General features: G+C 32.1%; 3 protein-coding genes across 3 annotated transcripts; 1 reads left to right on the top strand and 2 right to left on the bottom strand.

Annotated features, from left to right (window-relative positions):
* Nucleotides 1-8,694: 8,694 nt before the first annotated feature.
* LOC122588993 (transcription factor TCP20-like) lies at nt 8,695-10,252 on the bottom strand. Its single transcript, XM_043761221.1, has one exon. It carries the CDS (start codon nt 10,212-10,214, stop codon nt 9,162-9,164), a length of 1,053 nt encoding a protein of 350 aa, XP_043617156.1. The 5' UTR covers nt 10,215-10,252; the 3' UTR covers nt 8,695-9,161.
* Nucleotides 10,253-17,334: 7,082 nt separating this feature from the next.
* On the top strand, nt 17,335-18,598 carry LOC122587643 (protein ALP1-like). Its single transcript, XM_043759814.1, has 2 exons — nt 17,335-17,720; nt 17,821-18,598. Exons 1-2 carry the CDS (start codon nt 17,335-17,337, stop codon nt 18,596-18,598), a joined length of 1,164 nt encoding a protein of 387 aa, XP_043615749.1.
* A 5,110-nt stretch (nt 18,599-23,708) lies between these two features.
* LOC122589629 (probable metal-nicotianamine transporter YSL6) lies at nt 23,709-26,556 on the bottom strand. Its single transcript, XM_043761943.1, has 7 exons — nt 26,150-26,556; nt 25,713-25,885; nt 25,537-25,634; nt 25,254-25,391; nt 24,975-25,164; nt 24,726-24,855; nt 23,709-24,643 (listed from the first exon to the last, which is right to left on the bottom strand). The coding sequence occupies exons 1-7, from the start codon at nt 26,526-26,528 to the stop codon at nt 23,709-23,711; spliced, it is 2,043 nt and encodes a 680-aa protein (XP_043617878.1). The 5' UTR covers nt 26,529-26,556.
* Between the last annotated feature and the right edge of the window lies 1 nt (nt 26,557).

The following is a 26,557-nucleotide window of genomic DNA, read 5'->3' as shown; positions in this document are numbered from 1 at the left end:
TTATGTTTTTAAAAAAATATAAATAAACTAAAAATAAAAAATTATTTTCGTGACTCGTGACTTGGAGTTGGACTCGTACCGACTCGTAAAACAAAACACGAGTCATGCTACGAGTCTGGATCAAAACAAGTTATCCACCGAGTCGCCTCGGTTTCACTTGATTTTGACTCGACTCGTACGAGTCGACTCGTAACTCGTACGAGTTTGACAACTATGATATAGAGTATTTCCTTTTGCCCATGCATATAGCTATTGTTCCTTTTACATACCGACTTGTATACAACACTCATATAACAGTCATGTTACCAATCAAGTAGAAGGAAGTAAAATTTGTATCAGATGCTAGAAGCAAACTAGAATATGCAGGATTCAGACAATTGTTGAGGGCCTTGAGATTTTGAAGACAAAAGGAAAAACCATTGGAAGTTTTATTGATTTTTTCCAAAATCATTCTCTAACTAGCATAAGAAACTTATGAGAAAACACAAATACTTACCAAGAAAACTACCAAAATATACTCATCAAAATATCTCTTTGTATACATAGTGTTTTAAGGAAACACACATCTGGAAAATTAACAGCAAAATACTATAGTCCAAAATCAAATCCAAGTCCCAAACTAGTCAGCTGGCCCGCAAAAACCAGAGCGCAAGAAGAACTAGATATGGTAATATCAAAGTCATACTATATCAGACACTTATCGAGCCTCCATATAGTACGAATTGCATGGCTTATCGAGCCTCCATTTAGTACGAATTGCATGGCTGACACAATTCTGACCACTATAAGCACGCTGCTTTTATGAACAAACAAGCTTTGCAGAACCATTTCACCTAATATATAGATCATGGTGAAGTCAGCAATGGATTCGACGGATCATCCAAATTGGATTGCAGACCTAATTCTTACTAGTTCACCGCATAAACAATAGATCTATGATTTACATAAACCAAACAAACTAAAAAAGTTCTCATCCGATGATTTATAGAAAGAAGTTGTTATCATCCTGACGCATACCATCACCATCTCACATTGATTTCTTTCACCAAAAAATGAAAAGTTCTCATCAGAGGATTCGAAAAAAAGCTGAATATGGGTTATGAATATTTTAAGCTAAAAATAGGTTTAATGGAATCCTAACTCCCCTCATGCTATTCAAATCTTCTCTCATGGATTTATAATACTTTGCTTCATTTTTTCAAACATTCCCTTCTCTTATATAAGAGCAATTTATCAACACCATCATCACCACCACCACCATAAAAGAAAATTAACCACCCATATCTTTTACAACCACCACTACCAGCAAAATGAAAGTAAATTTAAGGAGTGAAACTCTCAATCTTGAAAATCAAAGGGATTATGGTATTTGTCATGCATTCCGTGTTAGGAAAATAATGAGCATTGAGTATTGACGACGGTAGGATGACCCTCTTAATAAAAAATGATGTTGTCGTCACAACCACTAATCGATTTCAGGTGTGGCAGTAATCCTAGTCAGTTTCTTAGTAAGCCATATGGGCTTCAAAGAATAGAAGCGCACCCGGTAATGTGGATCAAGCCCGACCGTGCTCTCGACGTGGTTTCACTTTACAATGAAAATGAACCGAGGTATTATATTTCATGTATCAAAGATTACCAATACCATTAGAGGTCCGAGTTTAAAGATATACTAGAGCACAACTTTGGTGATCAGGATGAAAAACTCTCTTTGATTGGCTCTATCAACGATTACCAATCAAAATTTCTTTTAATTTCCATATTGGCTCAGGAACAAAGAGCCGATCAAAGGGAGTTTTTCGCCTTGATTACCAAAGATGCGCTCTAGTATATTATTCAAATCGACCTCTCATGCTATTGGTAATTTTTAATTGATGAGTTATAATACCTCGGTTTATCTGCATTGTAAAGCAAAACCACGTCGAGAGCACAATCGGGCTTGATCCACGTAAAACAAGTATGCTTGTATTCTTTGAAGCCCATATGGCTCTCTAGGAAACCGACAAGGATTACTGCCACACCTTAAATCGATTAGTGTCTGGGGCAACAATATCATTTTTTTACAGGGTCATCCTTGTACCGCCGTCGATACTGAATGTTTATTGTTTCGCTAACACCTAACAAATACCATAATCGTTTTGGTCTTCAACATTCAGAGTTTCACTCCAATATCTATTTTCATTTTGCAGGTCTTGGTGTTGGTGTTGGTGATTGTAAAAAAAATTGAGTGGTCAATTTTCTTTGGTGGTGGTGATGCTATTGGTGGTAAGGAAAAGAAATAGATTGAATAAGGAAAAGGAATCGATGGAATAAATAAAGAGAAGTATTAGAAGATTTGAATAACATGAGGGCAGTTGGGATTCCATTGAATCCATCTTTAGCCTTTATAACCAACCCATATTCAGCTTTTCTAAAATCTTTGATGGAAACTTTTCATTTTTCTGTGAAAGAAATTAATGTGAGATGGCGTGCTTCAAAATGATGACAACTTCTTTTTATTAAACTAGCATCTTGTCCGCACAATGCAACGGCGGTGACGGCATGCGGTGGTGATAAGTGGTGGTGACTAATGGTGGTGACGACGAATAGTGTAGGATATTGATGTAAATATAATTAATATAGTGTTTAGTGTAGTTATTTTAAGTGTTGAGAGACTGTTAGTGTAATTTATTTCGTTAAGAGTATTTTAGTTATATTAGTGCATATAATTAAATTAATGAATAAAAAAAAGTAAGGATATTATAGTCATTTTGCATAGAGTTATTTCAATATTTTCATAAATAAAAGAGACTATTCTGTTTATATGTAGGTTTAGATGATACATGATTCATTTAACTATTAAGTAATCTACAACGTGTTCATTGGTTGATTGCTAAACATGCAAGATGCACCATTTATATGTAATTTATTCGTAATTAGATTAGATCAGATTATAATTGGTTGATTGCTAAACTTGGATGGATGGATGATTGATTAATTGATGGCAAAATCACTATTGACAAATCAAATTACTAAAAGTCTAAAACAATTTGTTTTTAACGGTAAAGGTTAGTTGTTACTCGTAGTTGTTTTTACTGGAAAAATGATTAATCTTTTTAACTAATAGCTTAAAAATCTTATTAATCATAACATGATGATAAGTGATAAAATCAAAAGATAAGGTTAAAATAAAAATTTTGTGGAATTCACATGTCTTAATTTTATGATTTAGGAGGACTTTTAGGCTATTTTTGAAAAAGATGTATCATTTTTTTTCTATATTCCCTTATAAAGAATATTGAATTTCTTAAATTCAACATTTTTTTTCTTCCCAAAATACCCCTACGTAAACATAAACTCTTATATACCATCCTTTCTCCATCCCCTTTAATCATTACACACTCTCATCGACCTTCTATCACCCTCCACCGTCGGCCTCCTTCTCCACCGCCGGCCTCCTTCTCCACCGCCTTCCTATTATATTGGCATCACCTTCTAGCCGCTGCAAAGCGCAGACACTATGCTCGTTCTAAATAAGTCATGAAACATTAATGTTCGAATTTAAATTCGAGGTTTTAGAAACGTCTTATCTTTTCTTTAGACTACTAGGCAAAAATTTATTAAAAAAATAAAAGAAATCCAAATCAAATAGAATCTTTATATCTTTATAATAAATAAAAGAATATTGTGATTAAATTATTAATTTATAAAAGTAGCTTCTTTGACAACTTTTAAATTTTTTCTTACATGTTATTTTTTTTTATTTAATTAATTTATGATGTCATAATTTTCAACATTCTAAACACTAGCCATACATAATCTATACTATAATATAAAAAAACAATACCTTCTAATTTTTGGGAAGGTTGAAACTAGTATATTATTTTCACGGAAAATTTACATATATATCCTACTTAAGAGACATAATTACATATTCATTGAAAGTGCAAGTTTTTAATGCATTAATACAATGCTTTTAAAGCAAGCTTTGGATAGATATATAATTATGTCTTAAAATTGGGATATATATGTAAATCTCCCTTTTTCACCGATCACACATTAAAATATTTCACATACACTACCGCTTTTACATTAAATATTAAATTATACTATCAAATCTCTATTTTTTAAAATATCTTCATATATTAAACCTTTACATCAATAATTTACATCACTCAGGTGTCCACACCATTGTCGCGACGACCACTGTCGCATTGCGCATGTACGATGCTAGTATAAGTTTTAGTTAAATCCATCATTTGAATTTTCCATTATTTAATATATTTAAAATTTATTTCATTTATATTTTTCTTATACAGTGTAAATGTCACATTTTTTGGAAAAGAAATTTTTATTCTTATTTGAAAATTTTAATACTAATACATATATGGTATTTTACAATCCTTTTTTACATTTCCGAACAACTGTGTTTTAAATTACTAGCTCGCTCCGCTAGATAAGCCAGTGGAGTAAATTAAGTCCAAAGTTGTAGAAATGTGTGGGTGGAATTAGAATTGGAATTGATGTCATTAGTTATTCGGATAAGCTGACGCTTTATTTAAAAAATTTTGGTATCACATATGTTTACGATTTGTATCTACTTTCTCATCTTGTTATCTTTGTTGCAGCCCATTAAATAACCAGCACAAAAGATACAATAATGTTTGTCAATATTATCGACTCGTCATTGTCCTTAATCTAAAATACTTTGTAGCCTACCTACAAGCCTACATGCATAAATATACAGCTTCAAGACAGCTATTCAAAACACGCTAATATCTTTCACAAGGGGGTTTTGAAAGGCATTTAAAAGCTTAAAACCCGAAGTAAAATTAACTTGTTTTCAAGTATATATAACCTCATTTGGATATGATATTGACAATAAAAGTTCCGGTCCGGAAAACTTTTAAAACGCTTCCTGGGCCTAAAGTAGTGTGGTCTTTCCTCTGGCCAAATCAAGGATTAGGTCTTAAATTATTTCGGAATAGCTTCTTTAAGATAAAGTTTAAAAAAACTTTAGCTTTAGCCAACCTGATTCTTATTCTTAGTAACATTAACCAGGGTGATATAATATCTTAGTAGCATTAACCAGGGTGATATATATAATATCTTAATAACATTAACCAGGGTGATATAATTAAACAGTATATTAAATTGGAATCCGGAGAAAAGTAACGTTTGGGTTAATTACATTACACAAGTTCACATGAACTAAATGGTACTCTATTAGTCTGTACGCTAAAGAGTAAAGACGATAAGAAACATCGGCTTCTATATAAAATAGTTGGGCTAACAAACCATCAAGCCCATTAGAGTCCTCCTAAAAATGAACCATGGGAAGGGGAAGTTCAAGATGTTTTAGTTGGAAAATCAGTTGGAACTAAAATTATACATCAAATTCAAATAAAGAAAAGAAGGAAACTGCTCAGTAACGTCTTCCGTAAGTTTTGAGCCCAATACCTCAAGTATCTACACAATTTATGCATTATGATACATTAATCAAAAATGATTATACAAATATCACTCCCGTAAAATTATTGTCAAACCTAAAAGTCAGTAAACCCAACTATTACAAGTAGAGGTACTCTCTTCGTACCACTAGAAGTATCCTACTTTGAATATTCAAAGTCTTTATTTTTAAACTTTGGTCTTAAATATATTTTGTTGCATGTGTTTCATTAAACTTGATAAAAGTTATACCATCAAAAACACGTATAAAACAAAATCAATACATATACCTTTTTACAAATATTATCTAACATAGATAAAATTATTTAAAGTCAAAGTTATAAATGTTTGACTTTAAAAATTCAAAACATGACACTTCTAGTTTGACAGAGAGAATATATGGTTTTTTTTTGTTACGGTTTTTTGACATGTGCGAACTGCTTCGCCGCACAGTCCGTTAGTTTTTGGTCGAATTTTACTTTCATAGTAAAACAAGTATTATATATCCATACTACCTGATAAACTAGTTATTCCTTCCAAATTTTTCAAAAAACAACTTGATAAACTCAAACTATCGTTCTTCTTTATTCATTAATTTAAATATCTCTACGTGATATAATTATAATAGCCTTAGTAAAATTATTTACAACATATATCCTTCAACCATTAAAATTAATACACTTCCTTCTTTACGTTAATTACTTTTACATTAATAATAATCACATCGCCTCCGCCGCTACCACTGTCATCGCCATTTTGCCGCCACCACAACCTGTCATAGCTGTTATACCGCCTCAACGCGCGAGCATATATCTAAGTGTTTAACAAACCATGTAAACATTTGCCTTGAAGACCGACCGATGACGTTGTTGCTCTTTGTAAAGTACAACCAAGAGACGATCCAGTCCAGCTTCTTTTTTCAATTTTTTTTTTTTTTTTAATCCGAAAACCTCACTTAAGGGAACCACCACCAAAGCCTTCCCTACAATTAAGGCTTCAGAAAAGCCAAACATAATCATATTGCTCAATATATAGAGTGCAACGAAATTTAAATTTTTCTATGGACTTATAAATCTTGCCCTCTTTTTTTTTTTTTTCTCTAATGAATTTTTCAATTTCGTCCCGCTTTGGTTTTTTTCTAGTATCGTCCTTGTCCTTATAAATCCTTTGACGTGTATACGTTAAATGGACAATGGAGGTGCAACATTGAACAATCATGCGTGAAGTCCCCTCCTTTACAGTTGCATGACTAGGTGCAACGAGTAAAGACAAGCTTGAATAATCATGAACAAATTTGGATATCTTTGTTTGGTTAGTAAAACCGTACAAGTGTGTACGCATAAATGAGGTGTTCTCTTTTTATAATGAGTCAATTGCACCATTTAGGTCTGACTTGTTAATACACATAAAATAATTGAAAATTGACATCATTTTATAAAGATAGGAGTTGTCTCTGTGCTACTATATTATGATTGCCCTCCATTGTTAATCCCTGTGCTAAATTTTCCTGGTTTTAAGAAGATAAATAAAAGAAAATTAATGGAAAGAAGTTTAGTTTACATCTTCCTCTAATACCCTTTTCAATGGTGACCAGATGAGTACTCGTTAGTTTTGTCAAATTAATACTACGTCACAACTTCTATCATGTGTTCTTGAGTTTTTTTTGGGTTGAAAAGAAAGGAAAAGACTGTAAAGGATTTTAAAATTGGTTGTGTTCTTGAGTTTTATTTAAGAGCAGTAGAGGAAAGAAAGGGAAAGATTTAAAAGGAGAACTTAATACTTGTTGTTTAACATTCTTTCGTTCAATTTTTGGGATGATTTAGAAGGAAGAAAAATCTACTTTTCTCTTCCATTCATCTCTCTTCTCCTCTTTCCCTTTCCTTTAAAAATTATCTCGAGAACACACTGCTAAAGTGTTACATCTCTGCCAATACCATATCATCACTTTCTTATCATTTTATTTTATTTTTACTATTATCCAACCATTTAAATAAAAACGAAAACAAAAAACTAGCAGTTCAGATTATGGGTGGAGCCACCAAGCTGTCGAACGCTCAACTGTTAAGTGATGATGCAACCCGACACGACGCTATTACACTAGCAATGGTGTCGGCAAAACGAGGAGAACACGCAAAGCAAATGAAGAGAGCGTAGGGTGCCTCTAATTTGATAGTTTCATTTTCATTTTCAAATTGAGTATGTTCCAAAGCTATATAGAAAGAGCATATTGTATGTTGGGTTATGATGTAAGATCATTAACACTCCAACTTTATTTTCAACTCTCGTATTACTGTATTAAGTTTATAACACTATATATAGAAAACATCATCCGACCTATCAAACACTCGCATGTTTCAATTCCATCAAGTTTATTTCAGTTACTTTAAAAAATAATAATAATAACAGATTCTGTATGAAGTTTTTTGGACCACCATTTGAAGACTCAAATCATGAAAAAAAGTAAAAAGAAAAAGGTCCACTAACCACCCATATTAACATGTTATTATAGGACTCTTGTCTACATGTTTCTATCATCTATTCGTCCTTCAACACACTGCTTGCAACACTTGGACAACACCTCAACCCACTCTACAATATCTTCACTTTGCCAAAGTTACTCATCAAACAAACTCAAGTATATATGAATTATCTATTATGCTAAACAAGTCTTTGGCACAAGACTACTGTAACACACCATTCTTTTAAACTTGTACAAGCTTGAAAAGAATAATCGTAAGCCGAACACTACCATAGCCACAAGCCCACAACCATTTAGTGAGTCGGGTATATATGCCTCGTACATTATGGATTGGCAATCGATTGTGAGCTGGTTTGTGTTGCCAGGTATCAATGGTTTTGTCAGTAAAGAATAATATGTGCTAAGCATGATTTTAAAGCTTCTAACCAATATTTTAACAACTCTATAAGAATTTAATTAGAAATATATCTAGAATGAAAAGAAAAGAACAGGTCTAAATCTCCATCACTAGAAATCAAATATAGAACACTTCTTTGCCGATGCATATAGATACTGTTCCTTTACATATTGACTTAAGTATAGCACTCATATAAAGTCATGTTACCAATCAAGTAGAAAGAAGGAAAACATGTATCACATGCTAGAAGCAAACTAGAATATGCAGGATTCAGACAATTGGTGAGGGTCTTGAGATTTTGAAGACAAAAGGGAACACCATTAGTAGTTTAATGATTCTTTCCAAAACCATTCTCAACTAGAATAAGAAACTTATGAGAAAACACAAATACTAGCCAAGAAAACTACCAAAATTATGTCATTACTTATCAAAATATCTCTTTGTATATATAGTGTCATATATAGAAACACACATCTGGAAATTAACAACAAAATGCTATAATCCAAATTCAAATCCAAGTCCAAACTAGTCTGCTGGCCCTGCAAAAACCAGAGCTCAAGAAGAACTAGATATAGCAACATCAAAATCATCATACTATATCATATATCTAAACAAAAGCTCTATGATTTACATAAAACCAAACAAACAAAAAAAGAAGAAGATAGAGTCAGAAAAACAAACCACAAAGCATCCGTAAGTAACCGAACACTTTGATGAAGTCGAAAATGGAAGCAAATCAGACCCAAACTCAAATCATCATCTTCAACCCTCACTTTCTTTAATCTTAATTAACATAAATTACACAAACTTCAATATAATTCACTTCTATATATCATATATATTATCATCCCATTATTGTTATCCCTCTGAACCTTGAGAATTATCATTTGAAGTCTGTTGTTGTTGTTGTTGTTGCATTCTAGTTTGACTCATTCGATAAATCTGATCCAAAGCTTGTTGATTCAAAACCCCAATACGACCATCTTGTGATAATCCTAATTCTAATCCAGGAAGCTGATGTTGATTCTGATGTTGTGATTGACTATTATCATCATGATGATGAGTAGACTGATTAGGATTCCCTAAAATCGACGAAAAACTCATCTGACCCATATTAGTCCCACCCAAATCAAACCCGGAAAACGCAATCTTTTGTTGCATATAATTCGAACCATCAATATTATTAATATTAACACCCAAGTTATTAACATTTGTACTATTTGACTGATACCCAAATCCAGTAGTGGACACACCAGACCATATAGGACCTGGACCACCCATATTTGTGGTGGTGGGTCTAACCATAGGCCAACAACTGGTCCTACCATTTCCATTACTACTAGTACTACTTAATTCATCTATTTTTTGTTGTAATCCAACAGAAATAGAAACCCCAGAAACAGAAACAGCACCTGCAGCAGCTAAAGCAGAAGCAGGGATTGTACCTGATCCTGTTGCAGCAATAATTGATGGCTCTGCTTGTTGTAACAGCCATTGAATAGTCTCACCATCTGATTTGTGACCAAGTTCTCTTGTGAGTTGGAAGATTCTTGCAGCACATAAAGCTGGCATACGTATCCTTCTTCCTCTGCCTTCTACTTTTGTATGTCTGTCTTTGTTTGATGTTCGCTTTGGGGCTAATTGTTTTGTTGTTACTGGTGCAACAGATGATGTTGTTGTGGAATCTTGATTATGTTTTATAATCTGGAAATCATTGATTTCGGTGAGTTTAATGTTGTTGTTGTTGGATTCTGCCATGTTATTGTTGTGTGGTTTAGGATGATTATGATGTTGTTGGTTTGAAGTTGAGGTTTTGGGATCCATTTTCAGGGGGATGTGTGTTTGTGTATATACAGAGATATATGTATTTTTTACTAAATAAAATAATATATGTATGCCACAAAAATACATACATGATGTTTTTTGTGGTAGTATTAAAATAAAATAAAAATGAATGAAAGAATGTGAAGACAAAAGTGTAGATGTTGAATCCCAAGGTAAAGTGCAAAGTGGATGGAGGGACTTGTTTTGATGGATCGACTTTTGTCAATTCCCTTTTTCTTTTCACTGTACATTCCCTTGACTACTTGTTTTTACATTTAGTATTGTATCGTGTATTTCATAAAAGAAAAATTATAAAGTAAGGTAACTCCCAATGCCATTTTTTATGGGTTTTGGGTCTGAAATACTGTCCTGAATGATGTATGTGGAAAGTTAAAATGTAGACAGCCTTACCTCGCCTATCAAAGGTAGAAAAGTACCTCCAGCCTAGCTTGCTGAGCATAAGGATTGAACCCACAACCTCTGTATCGTGTATTACATATAAATATAATATCATTATATTATATTCATATTCACACATGTATATGTACATAAATACGAGTATTAAGTTTTAACTTAATGTTATACTTATGTTATTCTTTTTTATTTGAAAACGAGTTGGTCGTTAGTAATTTGTAGTTAGATTTCAAAATACCACAGTTACATCTAATTGGACTATAGTCTATAGAGATATATATATATGTTAATAGGGAGATAGAAAGAAAAAAAAAGAGAAAAATTAATGGTGTAAATTTTAACATATTTTATAACGGGTAGTATACAAGTTTTTATACATATTTTTTAGGCATAAAAAACACACTATAGTATTTATCTTTTACCTGTTATAACTTTCTTGATTATGATATGAATATTGGTATAGCTATAGTGTGTTAAATGAAATGAAATGAAAAGATCAATAAAGATAGGTGTTAGTGGTTTTGTTAATTAAGTAATGTTAGATAGGTTGGATGTTGATGATTTTGTTGCCACTTTAACGAAAGAAAGTAATGATGCATGCATGGTGTGAAACATGCGATGAATATGGGAGGTCTTACAAGATACTCGATTGAATCATATATGTAAGACATTATAGAAAAGGTATTGCGTCTAACTCACTCTATGTTTTATCTCTGACTAGTTTAATAACTTGCGTATTACATGGAAAAATCAAATAAAATGTTTTTAAATGTATGGAGTCAATAATAAAAATATATATATATATATATATATAAAACTTAAAAAGAAAATGAAAAGTTAAGTTAATGGATGAACAATGTACTTTTCATCATTTACATGGTTGTTCATTGGACTGGACTGAATTATTGATGTGTATCACCCATATACTTTTCAGTTTTTTACATGGTTGACCAACTGCTGACCTGATGACCTGCTATAACAAGTTAAGCTCTATTTACATGGTTGCCCATTGAACTTGATGACTAATGTATTTTCCCTCATTTACATGGTTACCCATTGAACTGAATTATTAATATACATCACCCGCATATTTTTCTAATTTTTACATGGTTGACTAAATGTTGACATGATATGAGCTACAATAACAAGTTAATCTCTATTTTTATTTTTTTAAATATTTATTAATTTTTGCTTCATCCTCTTCATTAATTTTCAATAAAAACTTATTATAATATATATATTAAAAACAAGTCTCGAAAAGCGTGTAAAGAATAGTACATTTTTTATTTTTTTTTATTTTCACCACATAAGTTTCAATCTTTACATTTTTAACAATAAACTATAATACTTTTTAGTAAACTTTTTGTTCTATTTATTTTCACCACAAAACTTTCAATCTTTACACTTTTAGCACTAAACTATAATATTTTTTAATAATAGTATACTTTTTATTCTTTTTACTTTCACCACAGAAGTTTCAATCTTTATACTTTTAGCACTAAACTATAATACTTTTTAACGTGTAAAGAATAGTATATTTTTTATTTCTTTTATTTTCACCACGTAAGTTTCAATCTTTACATTTTCTAACACTAAACTATAATTTTTAGTATACTTTTTGATCTATTTATTTTCGCCACAAAATTTTCAATCTTTACACTTTTAGCACTAAACTATAATATTTTTTAATAATAGTATACTTTTTATTCTTTTTACTTTCACCACAGAAGTTTCTATCTTTACATTTTTAGCACTAAACTATAATACTTTTTAGTAAACTTTTTATTCTTTTTATTTTCAAAACACAAAAGTTTCAATCTTTACACTTTTAGCACTAAACTATAATATTTTTTAGTAAACTTTGTATTTTTTTTATTTTCACTACAATATTTTAACTCTTTACACTTTTAGCACTAAACTTTCATAATTTTTAATTTTCTTTTATTTTAAGGTACAAGAAAGCGTGTATAGAATAGTATACTTTTTATTTTATTTTTTATTTTCACCACAATAGTTTCACTTTTTACACTTTTAGAACAAAACTTTTATAATTCTTAGTAAACTTTTTAATCTTTTTATTTTCACCATAATATCTTAACCCCTTACACTTTTAACACTAAATTTTTCTACTTTTTGATAATCTTTTATTTTAACTAAAACATTTTAACCTCTTACACTTTAGCAACAAACTTTTTAACACATATATTAAAAAGAAATGTATGGGAAAACTTGTAAAGAATAATAAACTTTTATTCATTTTATTTTCACCACAACATTTTAACCCCTTATACTTTAGCACTAAATTTTTATACTTTTTGATTTTCTTTTATTTTCACCACAACATTTAAGTCTCTTATACTTTTAGCACTAAACTTTTATGTGAACGACTTTCACTTTCACACAAAACTTTAACAATTCATTTTTTAAGATAGTTTTTATTAATTTGAATAATATATGTTTTCTTCAAAAAGTTTATGGCACATTATCTCTTGAATAATATTTTTTATTAAATCGTTAACAAATGTAATGTCTCCTGAGACAACGCCCAGGTGACATATCTCGATATATTAAAAACAAAGTCTCGAAAATCGTGTAAAGAATAGTATATTTTTTATTTTTTTTATTTTCACCACATAAGTTTCAATCATTTTTAGCACTAAACTATAATATTTTTTAATAAACTTTTTGTTCTATTTATTTTCACCACAAAACTTTCAATCTTTACACTTTTAGCACTAAACTATAATAGTTTTTTAGTAATAGTATACTTTTTATTCTTTTTACTTTCACCACGGAAGTTTTAATCTTTACACCTTTAGCACTAAACTATAATACTTTTTAGTAAACTTTTTATTCTTTTTATTTTCAACACAAAACTTTCAATCTTTACACTTTTAGCACTAAACTATAATATTTTTTAGTAAACTTTGTATTCTTTTTATTTTCATTACAATATTTTAACTCTTTACACTTTTAGCACTAAACTTTCATAGTTTTTAATTTTCTTTTATTTTAAGGTACGGGAAAGCGTGTATAGAATAGTAAACTTTTTATTTTATTATTTATTTTCACCACAATAGTTTCACTCTTTACACTTTTAGAATAAAACTTTTATAATTCTTAATAAAGTTTTTAATCTTTTTATTTTCACCATAATATCTTAACTTCTTACACTTTTAACACTAAATTTTTCTACCCTAGATAATATTTTATTTTAACTACAACATTTTAACCTCTTACACTTTAACAACAAACTTTCTAACACATATATTCAAAAGAAATGTACGGGAAAACTTGTAAAGAATAATAAACTTTCTGTTCATTTTATTTTCACTACAACATTTTAACCCCTTATACTTTTAGCACTAAATTTTTATACTTTTTGATTTTCTTTTATTTTCAGCACAACATTTAAGTCTCTTACACTTTTAGCACTAAACTTTTACGCGAACAACTTTCACTTTCACACAAAAATTTTACAGTTTATTTTCTAACTGACAAATGTCAGTTTTTAATAATTTGAATAATACATGTTTTCTTCAAAAAGTTTATGACACATTATCTCTTGAATAATATTTTTTTATTAAATCGTTAACAAATGTAATGTCTCTCGGGGCAACGCCCCGGTGACATATCTCGTTATATAACTATATTATAATATTATAAAAAAACTGTACAGGCATATAGTACATGATCTTCATAATAATATAACTGTACTAGTAAGATAAATTAGTCTATGATCTTCAATCTTGGAAGCTTTAACAACCCAACAATCAACTCAATCCGTTATGACCCGTCTGAAAATATTTTAAAGTCTAGTATCACCTAAATTTCTGAAATGACGACCCAGCATGACCCAGTTTATGGACGTTTGGGTCAATTTGAAACGAAAGAACATGGTTGTCGGAAATTTTACCGGAATTTTCGCCTGGAAAGTTGATGAAGATAATTTCTAGAAAAATAAAAAGTAAATATAGAGTTTAACCTGTTATTGTAGGTTATCAGGTCAACATTTGGCCAACCAAGTAAAAAGTAAAAAAGTATGTTGGTGATATATACTAATAATCCAGTTCAATAAGCAAACATGTAAATGAGAAAAATTACATTAGTCATCCAGTTCAATGAGCAACCATGTATATAGAGATTAACCTGTTATATTAGGTCAGTACTTGGTCAACCATGTAAAAAGTTGAAAAGTATATGGGTGATACGCATCAATAATCCAGTTCAATGGGCAACTATGTAAATAGAGGAAAGTAGTTGTTCATTCAGTGACTTTAAAAAAAAAAACCTATTTACATATAACAAACTAAGATATTTAAAAGTGAAAATATTTAATTGAGGAATAAACAAAATAAAAATTTAACTATGATGTAATAAATTAATTAAATAAAATATAAATAATTAATAATAAAATGTCTAGTAATGTCAAGTAATACTTTTTTAAAATTATACAAGACAAGATGTCTATATGTGTGTATATATTTGTGTATTAATGGGTGGATCATGGATGCTTTGTTTGATGAAGTAGTAATCTCCGTTAATTAATGGATCCGTGGTGGTTGTATTTTTTTTCTCCTAAATATCATTTTACCCTTTGATCTTTATGCATCACTTTATCATATTTAATGGTTAAAATTTTATTTTATTTTTTTTTACAATAATCAACCTCTAGATATCAATATAAGATACGTCAAAGTATTAGCATTTTTTAGGGCGCCTGGTATCCCGACCATTATTTTGGTAACTCGGCCAGATTATTAATGACAGGGGGCCCGCTTTTTACTCTATAATATATACCATTATAAACATAGGGGCCTACACTTTTTGGTTGAAATACCAAAAAGTGTGGTTGGGATACTAGGGGTGTTTTTTAGGATAGGATTTGGGATGCCAAACAAACCTAGCTAGTTAGGTATTAGTCTATGATAAAAATGAGTTGTTAAGCCGTTTTTTTTGTTATTATATTTGTCCAATCATTACTATTCTATGAACGAATTGAAAATTGAAAATACTCAATAATTGAAAGAAGAATTCGTAACGATAAGCCTATGCCTATGAATTTGAAAATTGTTGGTTAAGAATATATAATGATGTTAGCAATAATTGATAGGAAGAAACTATATATATAATTATTAATTAAAGATCGAGAAGGCATAATGAGTGGGTAAGCAATCGCCACTCTCCATTTCCATGAATTTAGTATGTTTTTTACCACTTATCATAGATTCGGGTGAGTTTATTTGAGTCCCGGGTGAAACCGTGAAACGTTTCTCATTAAGGGTTAAAGTTGAGATGTATTTTGCAATGGGCTTTTTTATGTGGAGTTGTAACATGTAAGACAATACAAGTATGGTATACGGCGATAGTAGTGGAGAAGACGGTATGTTTTATTAATGATTTTGGGTAGTTACGTAAAGAAAAAAAAAGTCTAGGGGCAAATAAGATATTTTAAAGACAGAAATATTTAATAGAGGAGTAGATTTGCTTTATTAGGGTGGACGGAGTGGGTAGGGGAGGAAACCGGTACCGGTTGGCACACCGCGCCGACCCTCCGGTACCGGTGGGGTGGGGAGGGTGGTGCCGGTTTTGCTGCCGATGTTGTGAACGTTGGTTCTGTTTTTTCTATTTTTTTTATTTTTTTTAACAAGCTGTCATTTTCATACATATATACACATTTTTGTATGTAGATGTTGCAGGAGAAACAAGACAGATGCCCCACATGTCCATCAGTACACTATTAATATTAATTGATTAAATTCAATTTTACAATTTATACCCTAAAGTTTATAATATTGGTTCAAAAGTCCTCTTTGTTTTTATTTTTGTTTTTTATACATTATATTATTATTATTATCATTACTATTATTATTATTTAAAAATAGTTTTAGTTAATATTTAAAATAAAAATAAATAGAAATTAAATTAAATAGAAAAGGGTGGGGAGGGGAGGGGTGGCGAGGTGCTCCTAGCAAAAGGGGTAAGAGAAGAAAAATTGGGGAGGTGAGGGGAGGAGTGGGGAAGCTCTCCCCCCACCCTTAAGGAGTAAAAATAAATATATACTAAATTTACCGACATTCACATATTATTAAAAAAAATAAAAATTTTACAACCTAATTTTCTCATCACATTAGGATGAGCAGATTTTCTCATCACTGGGACCGGTACCCATTTTTCTTAGTTCATGAGACTTGGGACCGCGGTACCGGGATTTGGTACCGTGAAATGGTACCGAATGGGAAATGGGACTGGTACCATCGGTACCAAGATGGTACGGGACGAGACTGGTCTCATGCCCATCCCTACATCACATATGTGGTTTGATTTATCAAAATATATTTAAGGTTTTTTATTTAATAAATTTTCAATTCGATTTATCAAAATATATTTAAGGTTTTTTATTTAATAAATTTTCAATTCTATAGGGTAGTTTGGATGGAAATAAAGGTTTAATGAGATTTAAATAAGTTTGATAAGTACTCCTTTAGGGGGGTGGTTTGGCAACGGGTGCGTTATCAACGAGTGGTCACTGCGGCACCATCACGGAACGCCGCCGCTAACGTCTTACCATGCGTGGTGAGGTGAAAATGTGTGGTCACACCACGCGGTCCACCACTCGAATTTCGCTACTTGGTTTGTGTGCAACGACTAGTTAACGACTTTTTTTTTTAAAATACTTTATTAACTTATATATATACATACAACTACAAAACACACACATTACAATTCACAACACATTCACTTTCTCTTTCAAAAAACACACTACAACTCAAACATATACACACTAAAAAAAATGGAAAAACATATTGGTTCCACCACAATCATCGATGAGCCGTTCGAATGGTTTGACGATAGTAGTTTAGAGGTGTTTGCGAACGCCATTAAGTCCGAAGATGTCGAAAGTTCCACGGCGCGGTCACGGGCAAAGCGTAAAGTCGTGAACCGCAACCGTTGGACCGCTTCACAAAAGTTGCACCGCGACTACTTTTGTGAAGAACCGAAATATGACGATTATTTTTTTGAAGATAGGTATCGTATGCCTAAACGACTATTTTTAAAGATCGTGCATGATCTTGAGTCCAGATATGAGTATTTTCAGGACTCGTATGATGCCCGGTTAGCCAAGAGTTTTTACACCGATACAGAAGTGCACATCTGCCATCCGGCAACTTGCAATCGGTAATCCACCAGATGAGTACTACGAGTACTTAGAGATGGCCGAGAGAACATCACGTGAAAGTCTTCAACTTTTTTGTGACGCTATCGTTGACACTTACAGTACCGAATATCTGCGTAAACCAACAACACATGATCTCCATTGTTTGTTTGAAGCAAACGAAGAGAGGCATCACTTGCCTGGAATGATCGGTAGTCTAGATTGTACACATCTTGTTTGGAAGATGTGTCCAATGGAGTGGAGGGGTCAATACAAAAGGGGTAATCATGAATACCCCACTATTATGCTGGAAGCAACGGCGTCTCAGGATTTATGGATATGGCACGCCTTTTTTGGTCCTCCGGGTGCTCTAAACGACATCAATGTGCTGCAACAATCTTCCTTGTTCCTCTCCGAGCGTTTGGGCACTGCTCCTTACTGTCCATTCACTGTAAATGGGCGTACTTATAGACGTGGCTACTATCTAGTCAATGACATATATCTTACATGGTCTACGTTTGTTAAAGCGTACAAATACCCTACCGACCCGAAAGAAAAAATGTTCAAAACGGCACAAGAGGCGGCTCGCAAAGATATTGAACGGGCATTTGGTGTTCTAAAAGGAAAATGGCATATCATTGATCGACTGTTTCGAAAACGACCACTAGGAACAATAAGGAATTTGGTGTATGCATGTGTGATTCTGCACAACATGATCATTCAGGATAGTGGTCGTGCGATTTGCCCAGTTCATATAGGAGATCCAGTTGTCCACCCAAGTAGTAATCGGGACGCCTTACCGGAGATACAGGACGAGGAGACACATTTCCGTCCCCGGTATGATCTGACAGAGCATCTAGCGGGTCTAAACTTACCACACCTCCAGCCGAAAGATGAGTAGTAGTCGTATTTCTATTATTTATGTTATGTCTTTTAAGTATTTCTAGTATGTTTTTTTTTTTAAATTTGTTTTAAGGTTTCCAAGAACTATTATGTAATGTTTATGTATTTGAATATTTTTAGTTTAATGAAATTTAATGTTTAAATAAAATGAAAATTGTAAAATGAGTGGTGAAGTGAGTGGTCGGATGCCAATGAAATTTGGATGAGTGGTGAGTGAGTGGTGGGGTTGAGGTGGTATGCTGTGATTGGTTAGAAGTGAGTGGTGAAAAAGGAGATGGAAGGTGGGTTGCCAACCCTATTAGTAGATATATATATATACACATAATTTCTAAACTTAAATTTTTAAGTTCTTCTAGAAATAACTTAATCAACTAAACTTTTTAATTACAACCGGCTTAACTAAATCATATGTACTACTAGAATAATCTTAATAACATCTTGCTACTATTCATATATCAATAAAAGTTTTTGAATGTTTAAAAATAAAAAAGAAAATTAAATAATTACATTGATGGATTTCTCATTTCTCACATGCATTTTCCCCATCTTCGTCTTTACTTGTCAGTTAGTGTATTTTGTTCAGGCACGTAGTCTGGCGCGTATGCAAGATTAATCTTCTTACAAAGTACAAAGAGTATTATCAATTTCATTGTACAACAAATATAAGTACATGAAACAAAACTATGACTTGTTACCTTCTTTGTTTAATTGGTTGGTTAAAACTTGGTGTAAAAAGAACAAAAGTAAAGACAAAAGGTAACACTTTAACAATAATTCAAAACCGAATTATTTGATTTGGTACCCCCAACTTCTCATTGACGTTAAATAAAAAGAATACTGATCCTCATCTAATCCTTAACCCTAGCTTACTTGCATCTACCATGACCTATATGTATTTTCTTTCTCTTTGTACTTTAACCATCTTAAATGGCTAATAAGACTGAAATAATTAACTTATTTTTAACATAATATATATATATATATATATATATATGGTAGAGATCCAGAAAGAAGGTTCTTAAGAAGAGAATGTTCATTTTTTTTATTTTTTTTTAGCTTGTTTTTATGACTTTCATTCTTTTTTTTCACTTTTCTTATTCTTTTTTTTAATTAATTCAATCTATAAAAAAATTTTAAAAAATAAATAAATTTTTTTTTCTAACACGAGTTAGTGAGTTATACATGTAAGGGTACGGTACGGGCTTCGCCCTTAAGGATATTAATAAGGGTAGCTGGTAGGAGTGATAGGTCATAGAGGGTGATAGGTCATAGGGGGTGATCGGTGATGAGGTGATCTACCTAACGGGCTTCGCCCTTAGCTATTATGAATCCGCTATAAGCCGAAAGGCTTCGCCTATAGCTTACGGGCTATGCCTTTTGAAAAAAATATATATATTTAAATTTTTTTATATGAAATAAGTTAATTAAAGAGAGAATAAAAAAGGTGGAAAAAAAATAAAAGTCAAAAAAACAAACTAAAAAAAAAAAAAAAAAACGAACATTCTCTCCCTTATCTCCTTAAGGTACCTTCTCATTTGATCTCTATTTTATATATTTATATATATATATTCATACAGAAAACATTAGAATTCGCAAACAACATTTTTTCATTCCCGAACTTGAGATGTACAATTTTTATAATGAAATGTGCTAAGTTAGTGATGCATAATTTTGGTAAATGGATAAAAGGGTGATAAGTATATATTACCAAATCGTTAAAAGATTAGCGTAAATTGAATGAAAAATGATCTGTTTTTCTAAGGGGTCTATAGAATGGTCGAAAATGATTCGCAATTCATGTTAGAAGTTGGAAACGGAATTAATGTGGTTGGTTGACTTATTTGTCACAAATGTTTCCATATTGCCCACATCCAAAGTATCCAACACATCACTTTGAAATTCATACTTTTAATCCATGCCTAACAAATATGCCTATCTTTTTTCTTTAATCAAACAAAAAATACTATAAAGGAAATGTTCAAAACTTTGAATAAGTTTTAAAGGATTAATACAATACCCGCATGAAGCGGCGTTGGTGGCTACGACGATGGTTTGGTGATGTCCGCGACGAGTAGTGATGGAGAGACTATTAGTGGTGACAGTGTCGAATGATGTAGGTTGATGTAAATAGAAATTATGTATATGTGGTGGTGGATATATTTTAGAAAATAAAAAGATACCCACTCAATGCGGCATTGATGTGGTGATGGCGGTGAGTGGTAATGGTGGTGGCGACGAATGGTAATGTTAATTGATGTAAATGTAATTGATATAAAGAGGTAGTGAAAATATTTTAAAAGGTAAAAAACTTATTTATTAAAAGTAAAGATTTTAATATAAAAGATACAAATCTTTTATATACGTTAAATACAACTTTAAATTTTGCATTTAACATTTTCTATATAATACAAATACAAGGATATAAAATGCATTATTTTAATTAATTATGACATCACATACTTTATTGATTTAAATTTAAATTATCCTTTCCTTTTTAAATATATCTCACTAATATAGATTTTTATTAAATGACCACACTATTATGTAAGATTTTAATCACCTTAATTTTCCATTATAATAGACCAAAAACTATGGTATCTTTTAGGATAGGTTTTACTTTATGTTTTTTCCACCGGTTTGTGTTTCAACATGTTTCTACATCTACATAAATTTTGTTTCCGTTTAGTTTCGTTATTTACATAATAAGTTACCACAACATTTCAATTTATTTAACGTGTTATTATACATTTTACGAGTAACATGATGACATATTTTAAAGCTAACTGGGTAGAATTCGGTTTATTTGTAAAGCGTTTATAAGTTAACTCGGGGGTTGAACCCAGGTTGATTAACTAATAAAATTAGAAATATGTAAACGACACATAAGAAGAGGGTCGTAATCTCAATGATGTGGATTTAGGTTTTCAACTTTCTGTCTCACTCACTTTCAATCGAAATTAACAATCACCATTCACCAATCTATATTATTCCTTTTCTCATCAAATTGCTCTACAACAACGCTACTTAAGATAATCAATTTCAGTAATTTTTAAATTAAAAATAGCATTTTCTTTTTCTTCTGAAACGTAGCTTTTAAATTGTTCAATCAAAGATGTAACATTTTGTTTTTATTAAGAAAAAAAAAAAAGTCCAAATTGATGTTGTGCCAAAAATAATAATAATAATAATAATAATAATAATAATAAAAAAAAACAAGTTGTTGGCATAAGAATTAAGATCGACTTGCTTCATGTCTCTATCTCTCTATCTAATCCAAATCTAAACCTAAGGCTAAAAGGAGTGGGCCTATAAGGGGAAGTGGGGATAAATGTCATGTGACGCCAAGTAGGCAAGAGAGTTTTGGTGGGAAAGGAGGGAGTGAGGCATATTTAAGGGTGGGGGGATAAATGTCATGTGTCATCCATGTTTCACCTAGCATTTTGTTTTTTTTTTCTTTTTACTTATTCTTTTTAACTTTTTTACTTCAAAACATAACACATCCATATTTAAAACATCCGACATAATTTAAAAAAACAAGTTCATTACATAACAATTTTTAAACAACTTAAACAAACTAAAATTAAACATAAGAAAGTCCAATACTTAAACAAATTAAACAAACTAAAATTAAACAAACTAACAGTTTTTAAAATGAACGTGGCGTGTTTTGTGGTGGCGTAAACCCACTAAAACCGTAACCATCTTGTCGTGGCGCAAAGTATGGTGTAAAACCCGGCATTTGTAGTGGCGTAGAACCCATTTGTTGGATCATTTGGAACAACATCGCGTTTGATAGCATATTAGGATCGTCTTGTTGATTTTGATTGTTAGGACGGATAAAACGATTATTATTATTATTATTATTATTATTATTAAAAGGGTTAAAGTTATTATTTGGAAACATTGTTAAAAAAAGAAGAAGAAGAAAGTGTAAAGAAAAGAGAAGAAGAAAGAGTATATGAATTTGTGTAAAAAGTGTATGTATATATAGATGGTAAATTTAAATTTAAAAGGTAATTTCTTTTTTTTTATTGATTGTGCCGTTACAACGGCGGGATTTTTTGGGAGAATCAAAATTTTGGTCGAGAAATATTTATCGCCAAAAGGGGGGGGAGGGGGGGGAGGGGCTTAATCGGCTACGGGGATTGGTGTGGGGGGCGAAAAAAGGGGCGAAAAAGGGGCTTAATCGGACCACTCCGTATAGCCTAAACTACTTTATAAAACACTTATCCCCTCTCACTTTCTTAAAAAAACAAAATTTGACTCTCTTTTTTAGTCATTAGTTTGACTATCATCACCTAATATACTTATAATACCTTTAAATCTCAATCACACATTTTCATCTCTCCTCAAATCTTAACCACTAAAACACTTGTTCCCGTCAAATTTTTTTAAACTTTCAACTAAGTTTTTGAAAACCCTACAATGCCTTTATTATTTGTTCATTAATTTAAATATATTTACCTAAAATAACTATAATACTTTTAGAGGAAACTTCAGTTACTCATTTTCATCTCTCTCCTCAAATCTTAATCACTCATTTTTTTTCTTTCTCCTGCATAAATCATTTTATCCCTTTAATTCATTCAAAATATTTTATCTCAAAAACCGTACATCGATAAATTATAAAAATTGTACGTGTGCTTTTAAAATTCCATGCTCTTTTATTAGAGATCGAGGTCATTCGATATACTTTCAACGAATTTTAAATCCGAGACCGGAGCCCGTACGCCTAAGGAATTTGGCTATGACACTCTATGATCTATCACCTCCTATTACTTATCACGCTTTATGACCTATTACTCTAACCATCTCACCGACGCAACTCGCGGGTACTTTCTCTTGTTTATCTACGGTTTGTCTAAAAAATAAAAGCAAATTAAAATCTCGAAAATAAACTTAATCTTTTTCTTTTTGCAAAAACTCGGAGGCCTAAATCACTAACTTTAGCAACTTTATCTTTGAGACAAAGATGTAAAAAAAGAATAATGTCTACAGCTAGATAAATAACATAATTTACAGGAAATGGCAAATACATATTTACATTTTAGTTGGCAGATCGGTATCTCTTGTGCTGTTTGTAACCTACAGCAGTATAGCGTACCTGCTCAGTTGCGTATCGAAGGTCCAAAGGACATACAGATGGGCGGTTCGACCTTGAGAAGGGATAATATTGCAGATGGGATCGTCCATATCCCATCTCCACATATTAACCCGGAAGCAACTGCACCTGCATAATCTTCCGAGTCTTTTTTATTTATTCTTTCCCATATAAATAAAATAACCGTCCCCATAAACATATCGATTGCAAAGTATGCTCCAATATAAAACGGCACAGCCATTGCCATAGGAATGGGAATGAACCAAGACACGTTTGATGGAACACAATCACGTAACAGGTTCAAAACCAATGCCACAACAAAGAACCCGTAACATAAAGCCAAACAATGTTTTGGAAGTTCAGAGAACCCCTCAACTGCAAGAATAGCCATTTCTCTGTATACAACAGCATAAGGCGCTTTATATGGACTGTCTGGAGTCCCAATCTCGAAGGCGGTCCAAAACATCCAAAATGTGAGGGGTGCAATAATGCACCCTATGGCGGTCCCCACGATCTGACTCACAAACATTGATTTGGCTGATGATAAAGTCAAGTAACCGGTTTTAAAATCTTGCATTAAATCAGCAGCGGTTGATACAATGGACATCATAGCCCCGCATGATGCTAAACCTGCTAAGACACCTCCATTGCTTCCAACAAATGAAGAAATTATAAATAGACCGATTTTGCCATATGTTGAAGCTAAACTCCAGTCTGTGAGACCGGTTCCATAAGAATTGCAGAACGCAAGAGCAGGGGCGATTATGTAAGAGCACAATACTAGGTACCATTTGAGTGGTGGGAAAATAAGTGGCATTATCGCTATTGATATTGCAGCCAAACCTACATATCCAGAAGCCGCAAACCATGTTGGTATCCCGTCTTTCAGAAAAACTTCATCTCGTTTCTGCTGCTCCAATTGTGATTTGGATGCTTCAGGGCCTGCATAAGTTTTTGCACAATATGGATAACAAATTAACGTAAACCAAAAATATAAATAATGGCGATGGAAGTGTATTGTCACCTGCTAATTCCTTTATTACAGGAAGATCTTGTTGTTTGGTGCTGTTCAAAATAGTCTTGATGGAGATAAATACAATCTTTAACAAATTGTATAACCCGTCACCGAGAATAAGGGAAATAGCTATAAAAACCTGCATAGACAACAATTGTAGGAAAGAAAAGTACTAAAAGTTAACGGTCTGAGTATAGTTCAAATGCAAAAACATTTGAGAAAGAAAAGAAACAGACCTATATAACGAGAAATGTGTACCTTGTATCCATAGAGACCTTTGAAATCCTTGGTGCCCAAATTATCTGGATACCAGTCTCCGGCCCGTGTGGCAATGAAGGGCCAAAGCAAGCCCCATGACACAAGAGCTCCAAAAAGGACCGAGCAGTTAACAATGTGTGGGCAGATAAGACCACATCCAACATAAGTAAGATTAAAGTCAAAGTAAAATCTGCGCATACTAAGAAAGTAATTAGCTCCCATGTAGTTTATAATGCTTAAGGTTTTAGTAAAGACACATAAATCTAAATAACAACTTACGTGTTTCTATATAGTGTCAAGCCAAGACTTGGAAATTTATCAAATCCACATGAATTCCCAATACCGCTAAAGAACCATTTAAAGACACTCCAGGCGAAGCTGATACTAAGAAACCTCCCAAGACATCTTACCTGTTTACTGAAGAAAAAAAACATCATGGCATTTTAGAATAGTTCAATGACTTGGAAAGCGACCACAGTTATCTCTTTCAAACAAACACAAGTATTTTTTAAGACATATCTCATGAACTCTTTGAAGAGTATTTCATGCTTATCTAGCTTACCTTGCTAGCTCAGCACCAGAAATCGTGTGGAAACTATTGATTAGCATGGCCGTGGCAGTTCCACTAGGGTATGTAAGCTTAAAATCCATCACCATGACCTGAAATCACACACAAAGTGATAATCAGATATGTAACATTTAGCCAAAAAGCGTAATTGAACCATACAATGTTATTACCTTACGAAGGGGAACAACGCTAAATAGGCCTAGAAAGCTGACAACGATAATAAAGCCAGTCATCCACAACAATCCTGGATTCTTAACATCCTCAGCCCGATTACCAGGGTAATCCGGGCCTATTAAGTTGTATGTTCTCTCGTCCATTGCCAGCAAATACGATCCAAATCCAGCTATTACAGCATGTAAAACACATTGTAATACCATAACATTCAACATACTTAATTACAAGATTAATCCAAAACCATTATTACATGACCTAAACCTAACAGATAGAATCAAATAACTGTTCGTTATAATCGTTCTTATCTCTGAAATCAACATAATAATTGTTTTTATAATCACTTCTAGCGGTAATGTATATATATAATTCTTATATAAGTATTATTATCTGGATATATAAAGAACATAATACCAAGAGGATATATATACATTACCGCTAGAAGCGATGCCATAACAAGCAACAACGCAAGTCTGAATAACAGTGTTCTCTTGCCTGGTGAAAGGGGGAGCATGGAAGCCTAATTTTTCTAGGAAAGTGGTCCATGATTTGATAAAGAAAAATCCAAGCAAACCAGCAGCGACGTTTAAAGAAGGAATGATTCCGACGGTAAGATTGATTCTGTGTGTGATGATACAAAAAAGGGACCCTAAGAAAGAACTCACAAATAAACCTCTTGATGTTATTTGATGTTTCCATTCGGGTATGGTTTCTGGAACGGTATATTCAACAACTTTTTGTCCTCCGGATGATGGTGGTGATTCGTGTAGCAATTGTGAAATTTCATCGCTTGTTTTCCTGGTCTCCGTGCCCATTTTTAGGAATCAAAACAGGAAGGAACGAT

This window comes from Erigeron canadensis, chromosome 2 (assembly GCF_010389155.1).
Source record: "Erigeron canadensis isolate Cc75 chromosome 2, C_canadensis_v1, whole genome shotgun sequence".
NCBI lineage: Eukaryota > Viridiplantae > Streptophyta > Magnoliopsida > Asterales > Asteraceae > Erigeron > Erigeron canadensis.
Note: the sequence above shows the minus strand (reverse complement) of the source record. Positions and strands in the feature narration are given on the sequence as shown.

Bases quoted from the DNA above. Each gene is read 5' to 3' on its own strand.
- LOC122588993 (XM_043761221.1), bottom strand. From the start codon at position 10,214: ATGTATTTTTGTGGCATACATATATTATTTTATTTAGTAAAAAATACA.
- LOC122587643 (XM_043759814.1), top strand. From the start codon at position 17,335: ATGGAAAAACATATTGGTTCCACCACAATCATCGATGAGCCGTTCGAA. The intron at 17,721-17,820 runs GTAATCCACCAG...TGACACTTACAG, and splicing joins CATCCGGCAACTTGCAATCG to TACCGAATATCTGCGTAAAC.
- LOC122589629 (XM_043761943.1), bottom strand. From the start codon at position 26,528: ATGGGCACGGAGACCAGGAAAACAAGCGATGAAATTTCACAATTGCTA. The intron at 25,635-25,712 runs GTAATAACATTG...GTGTGATTTCAG, and splicing joins GCGTTGTTCCCCTTCGTAAG to GTCATGGTGATGGATTTTAA. The intron at 24,644-24,725 runs GTGACAATACAC...AAACTTATGCAG, and splicing joins TGTAATAAAGGAATTAGCAG to GCCCTGAAGCATCCAAATCA.